The sequence below is a fragment of the Bidens hawaiensis genome, unplaced genomic scaffold (assembly GCF_021521415.1).
Source record: "Bidens hawaiensis isolate Kalapana, Puna unplaced genomic scaffold, B.hawaiensis_p1.1 tig00046752_1, whole genome shotgun sequence".
Classification (NCBI taxonomy): domain Eukaryota; kingdom Viridiplantae; phylum Streptophyta; class Magnoliopsida; order Asterales; family Asteraceae; genus Bidens; species Bidens hawaiensis.
Genome location: NW_027498344.1, coordinates 122,694 through 129,281, shown reverse-complemented (window position 1 = coordinate 129,281; position 6,588 = coordinate 122,694). Strand labels below are relative to the sequence as shown.

General features: G+C 38.4%; 1 protein-coding gene across 1 annotated transcript; it reads right to left on the bottom strand.

The window, feature by feature from the left end:
* Positions 1-3,097: 3,097 nt before the first annotated feature.
* LOC143596600 (cyclin-D4-1-like) lies at positions 3,098-5,421 on the bottom strand. Its single transcript, XM_077075336.1, has 6 exons — positions 4,948-5,421; positions 4,785-4,871; positions 4,610-4,705; positions 4,328-4,529; positions 4,151-4,254; positions 3,098-3,309 (listed from the first exon to the last, which is right to left on the bottom strand). The coding sequence occupies exons 1-6, from the start codon at positions 5,206-5,208 to the stop codon at positions 3,109-3,111; spliced, it is 951 nt and encodes a 316-aa protein (XP_076931451.1). The 5' UTR covers positions 5,209-5,421; the 3' UTR covers positions 3,098-3,108.
* Between the last annotated feature and the right edge of the window lie 1,167 nt (positions 5,422-6,588).

Genomic DNA, 6,588 nt, shown 5'->3' with positions numbered 1-6,588 from the left:
TTCTAAAGGCATAAGCATAAGTACAAAGGCTTACCAGGCGCATCGCTGTCAAAGCAAAATCCCAAATCAACAGGGATGAACATATCATCGAAGCGATCGGGGAAAGCAACTTCCCCAGCGCCTAGCGCGACAGAGCCACCCTCCATATGCTCATCATAGGCGGCGTGGACGTATTCCTTGCTTACTGCATAATACAAGACAAATGATATCAGTAAAACGAATTATATTCGCACAGAAATAATGCAATGAGCTAATAACTCACCTAAGCCATCAACTTGAATGACAAGCTCGCTCGCGCTGTCGGTCCACCTCTTGCTCATACCAACCCCCACCAGCGCCTCCTCGCAAATATTCTTGGCGGGGATGGTTCAGCAATTAACTTGTTAACCCACGTGCCCGTGGGGTTCTTAAGAACATTCTCATCCGCGGGCGCAGAAGTGATCGCGCGCATGGTCATGCGGATGGGAATCACACCAGCCTTAATATAAAAAAATTTCTCAGACCAGTCATGAAGGCTTTTGAAGGAAACAGTGCAGCACTTAACCTTCTGACTGCGAGGTATGAATGAGAACCAAGAATCTTGGATTTTTGGCTTGTAAAAATATTGAAAGCGCCGAGGGGTGGGCTCCTCGCGCTGAGCTTTGCACATGAACTCAAAATGAGTCATGCGCACTAGTCCACAGGGATGGACTTGGGATATGTGAATCCCATAAAACTGAAGCAGCGCACCCATAAACCTTGTCATCGGGAGACGAAGGTTACAGTGAGTGAAAAAGTGACAGTATAAGGAGATATAGCCGGTGGGCGGATCTGCCGCCGTTTGCCCAGCCGCCGGGAGCAGACAGCCGTACTCAGGGAGAAAACCCTAAGAGGCGATGAGATTGTCGAAATCAGACTGTTTCAGTTTGCAGGGAATCTCATCCCATCTCTTCACTGTTTTGCTCTTCCCCACCTTCTCCGACGAGGCCTCGGCAGCCCGTTTTCCCTTGCCGGTCTTCTTCAAAGTGGACATAACTAATGATTTTACACGGCGTTTGCTGGGGGAGATTGTGGTGTCTGGGTTATCAGACATACAACTGTGAATCAAACAGCGGTTACTTCAAGAACGGAAATCTGGAAGCAAAAGACAAAGGCTCTTAATCGGAATGAAAATTGAAGAAGAAAGAGCTCTGAAATAACAATGAAAATGAAGAATAACAACTCAAAAGGCTTGCTTTTATAGGCCCAGGAGAGAGAAAGAAACAGGTACTGATCAGAGTTCACGCGCCCCCACTCGCAGGTGCAGGCCAACACGAGCGCGACACGTGTTCCTGACACTGTGTGAGGAGACATGAAAGGCAACTGTAGCACCTCGAGCACACGAAAAGTCTGACACATGTCTCCATCTCTGACGCATGTCAGCACCAACCAACCACGTACATGGACGATTCATTTCAACCAAAAGGATGGAATTTCGCGCAACGCACATATGAGAAACAAAAAAGAAAAGACAAACCCTATTAAAAGAGCAAACTATTGAGTCTAATATCTATCTTACCTCGCTCGCGCGAGACAAGACACACATTATACTGGGGGGGCTTGAAGAGGTATGCACCCGCCTTAACACCGAGCGGGGCGGGTCAACCCACAAAATATAGACAAGAGGCTTTAAATCAGGATGTCATGAAAGCACAAAGCCAAAACCTATGCGCATGGCGCATATCACATATGCTCACGCATATCACATATGCTCACGCGTATCACATATGCTCACGCACCATATATGCTCACGCATATCACATCTGAGCGTGGCGCATCTGCGCGTGGCGCATATCACATGCTCACGCATCATATATGCTCACGCATATCACATCTGCGCGTGGCGCATCTGCGCGTGGCGCATATCACATGCTCACGCATATTACATATGCTTGCGCATATCACATCTGCGCATGAAACATCTGCGCGTGAGAATAAAGAGAAAACTTCGCGCATCCCCAGGATAGGCGCATATCACACATGCACATAATCAATCACATCCTTATCCAAATCAGGATAAGGACAACCATGATTGTGCTCATCAGACAACCTTCCAGAAGGTATCCTTTAAGGAATAAAGAATATGCTGATGTTGACAGCTGCCAATGAAAGGTGGACAACTCAGCAAAACCCATGTGCTACCACGTGATTGCACATGGGTCAGGTGAAATACCTTGGTCAGAGAATAATCAATGAAAAAGCACCAGGTGTCCTAAAGACACGTGGCGCGAAGCAATAGGAGGAGGCCAAAAAGGCCCTAATGGGATCTGAGCCCAATCATTGGAAACCCTAGCACTATAAATACCACACCACCTCCACAAGGGGGGTAAGCAAGAAAATACACTCTAAATCCTTACTCACTTTCAGATTATTATTATCTTCTCCTACAAACTCTTATTCTCACACCGGAGGGTTACCCCAAAGAGGACCCCTCTGTCCATTTCTGAGGGGTAAGTTCACGGTGCTGCTCGTTTTGTAGGTGGAAGAATTCATACTCCGGAGAACCATCGGTGATATAGCACACTCGTACCCGAGGAAAGTTGATCGTCTACCAGTGAGCCGATCCACGTTTCTTCACTAGTTATTTTAGAACGGATCCACTTATATTGTTCAGGCCCAAAAATTAAACTGTTTATCAAGGTCTAGCCCAAAACCACTAAAACACCTAAGTTGGGCCCGCATGTCTCTTGGATAGCAGCTCGCAAGTCAGCCCAAAACCACTAAAACATCTAGTATGGCTAGAGTGAGGCATCAGGGCTCTTTAAATTTAAAGTGCGGTAACCTAAATATAAGAAGTGGTTAACAAAAAGTAATAATTCAACATTTCTTTTATTTCAATCAAAATGTAAGGAGTACATGAAACGATGACTACCTAAAAATACATAATATGATGTAAATATTTCCAAATTTAATTTCCAGTTTTGGCCTTACTCTTCTCCCAGGCTGTTAAGAAGTCTAAAATTTAACAGCTCATCACTCAATTTTTAATTTATTTTTTAGGAAAATTTTGACTGACAATAACCACATTAGATACTAACCCTGCCAAAAATAAAAAATAAAAAGTAAAAAGTTTTAAAAATTATTTCTCAACTAAATCTCCAAATTAAAAGGTGTATTGTTGAGTCTTCTCCTTTTAAAAGAGTTTGGACATGACCCAACTACTGAATAACATGCAGCCTCCAAGACACCAGTTGGACTCCTTGGCATTGATGTCAATGTACCACTCATTAAGCTCACTGTACAATCACCATTCAGTTCTTTCAACAATTCCATGCATTTAAGAACCATCACCTGCAAATAATTAAACCATAATGAAATCAAGAATCTTTAATATAATTGAAGTAAAGGTCTTTCTTTCATGTAAAAGTCCATTAATGTACAAAATTTATTGCATATTATACAAGTAAGTGGCGGATCTATGTGGGGTGGGGGGGTGGGGGTGAAGATACCCCAAACTTTCTTGACGAAGTACAATTTTATGTATCGTAGACACCAAAACTTTAAAATCCGTCATTTTCATATAACAAAACCATTTCTTGATATGCAAAAAAATAAAAAATCAAGATGCCCTTGAATTTTCCTTAAGGCAATGCGTAGTGGGGCTACAACTTGGGCGTGAAGAGGCGACAAAGAAGAGGAACACCCCCCCCCCCCCCGGGCGATATTGGGGCGAAAAGGGGCAGGGGCGGGGACTATTTGTCGCCTGAAATGTTTGAAGAATATTAATAATTTATTAATATTTGTGTTATATATATAACATATATATATATATATATATATATATTATTACTATTACTATTTTAGCCCCTACACAATTACACCCCAAAAACAAATTCTCATCCCTTGCTGACTGAACGCCACACGGCGCAAAACGCCCCAATTTGTAGCCCTCCACTACGCATAACCTAATAGATCTGTCACTCATACAAGTCTACAATCTACATACCACTTGCTTTAGTGTTTGTCTTCTTTTGTTTTTTTCCTCGGATTTTGTAACTTATAACCTTTTAAGATTTGTACCTTATTCAACAAACCTTGTACATGAATTTGATTGGTAACAAAGATATTGAATGTACAACAAAAGTTGCATAATATACAACATTTATGGATCATTAGTAGTTCATTTCACTACCTTTGGAACATGTTGAGCAAGGGCAGAAAGCTGAGTTGATCCCACTACATGACTTGCCACTGCTGCTGCTATCTCAGAAGGTCTAAATTCCAAGAACTCCACCCCTGACATGGTTAAATTACAATTTTACCCTTCGACTTCTTCTTTCAGATAATAATCAAAATGCCATCGTTTTACCTTTAAACAAGCCTAATATGAGCTGGGTTGATGTCAAAATCCAAGATTTTGAGATGGGTTGACCACCGTTGACTTTTCCAAGAAAATCATCAATGAATGAGAATGGTGTCACTGATTGTACCCTCCATTTCAATGTGGTCAACACAAGCAGCTCCATTTTCTTGATGGATTTTGACTCAAACACAAATCTTGATCCACCCACCTGCAAATTCAATCAAAATTCAAACTTCTAGTTTGACCCAACAGAGAAAGTCAACATCTGGACTCCAAATTGGTTCTTACCTGCAAATCATGAATCAGGGGTATTTCAGTCTCTTCCATTTTTGCTGCCAATGATAAACAGGCTACAGCTAGCAACTGCATCATCCATGATTTGGCCTTATATAAAAAAATAATCAAACTTTATTAAATGATATTTAACAAATTAATCATATAATTTGATAAAATATAAACTCACTGGTAATTCATAAACAGCAAGGAATCTGTCCAAATAATTAACTGCTAAATATGCAGTCAGAGGTCCAAAATTGAAATAAGCATGAACCTGCGTAAATTTAAAATCTTTTTTAATTTCTTAATTAAATATAAATCCCAAAAAAATAAAAAATAAAAAAAATTACCTTTGTAATCCAGTCAACAGCCTCTTGTCTTGCAGCAACATCCAACTTGCCATTCTTGATATTATTCAAGTAATCAACAAAACCAACAAACTGTTGACATTCTTTTTCAATCAACAAATCCAACCTTTCATCAGAAACATCAAGAACATGGTCTTGTGTTTCAACATGATTTTGATGACCATCATTGTCATCATAAAAGATGCTGTCATGTTCTTCCGCACAAAGTAAGCTTGATGACAAGAAATCAAGACTTGGTGCCATTTTGAAAACCCCTAAAAATAGTATATTTGACTTGACTAGGTATTCATGGACTCAAAATGTGCTAAATTTGTGGGAGTTTGTTGTATAGTTTTGTTTTTTAAAGGGAAATAATTGTTAGGTGTAAAAATGGAAATGGAAATGGAATTAGGAGTGAGGGATGGAAAGAATGAAGCTTAAGTAGAAGTGAAGAAAATGGTAGGGGGGGGGGGGGTGATGGGTTGGGTTGTTCAGCGTGAGAGTGCATGTGTGTTGAGAGGATTGTTTTATACTTTTTCTCTTTTCCTTACAATAATATGTAGTTATGTACTACTATTTATTTTTATATTTTCTTTTTGGTAAACTGATGAGTGATTAAAGCAAAACAATTCAATATAATATGACCAATGAGAGCAGCCATTCACATCCCATACCACATTATTCTTTTCATGAGAGGTGTTTTTATAAGAAAATTTAGTGATTTTTATGTATATATATGAAATGTTATTCTTCACCTACTATATTTTTTAAATTTCTTTTAAAAGTGGTTATAAGTGAAGAAAAAAAGAAAATATAATGATAATATTATCTAATTAAAAATGATAAAGAAAATGTATTGATTTTTTAATGTATTTTTATGTTTGGATATAAGGAATGAATGTGAATGCTCTGGACTTTTAACTTACATTTGTTTTCAAGTATAATCTACCTCTACCTATATAATAAAAGAGTGGATTTTCAACAATCTCCTATTTTTTATCAAATGTCTTCAAATTGTCACATGGCATTTTTTCCTAATAATGTAATTTTTCCTTTCTTTTTCATTATTAAAAAAAACCATGTGGCTTCTAGGTACAAACATTATTCATCTTTCATGCTTAATAACCATAACAACACATCCAATCACCTGCATGCCGATTCTGGTGACAAATCGCATTTTCTTTCAAATTGATTACTCTTCAACTACTTATTAATCTAAAGTCATTGTTAAACAATCTGTTTCATATGTGATCCGATTGCATCCTAATCCGATTCATCTGATGTCAAAACTTATGCATATGTTCAAATATTCAATTTACAAATTCAATTGGACTATACATTGAACCTTTATGTAATGTAATCCTCAACCCTAATTCTATGATGATTTTATACCCTAATTCTATTTACGATTATACATACTTAATTTTCAAATTCTATATACTGATCATACAAATTCAATTTACATATTCCAATATATTATTCAGGTTCCGTTCCACCATCTTCGTCGAATTCACTATTAATGTATGGGTACTCTTTAGTCACCTTTGAAATTGATTTTGAAGATCCATTTGCGGGTAATAAAATTTTATTATCCAATCAATCTTTGATTTGTGCCCTCAACTGATCATTGATTTATGCCCATTT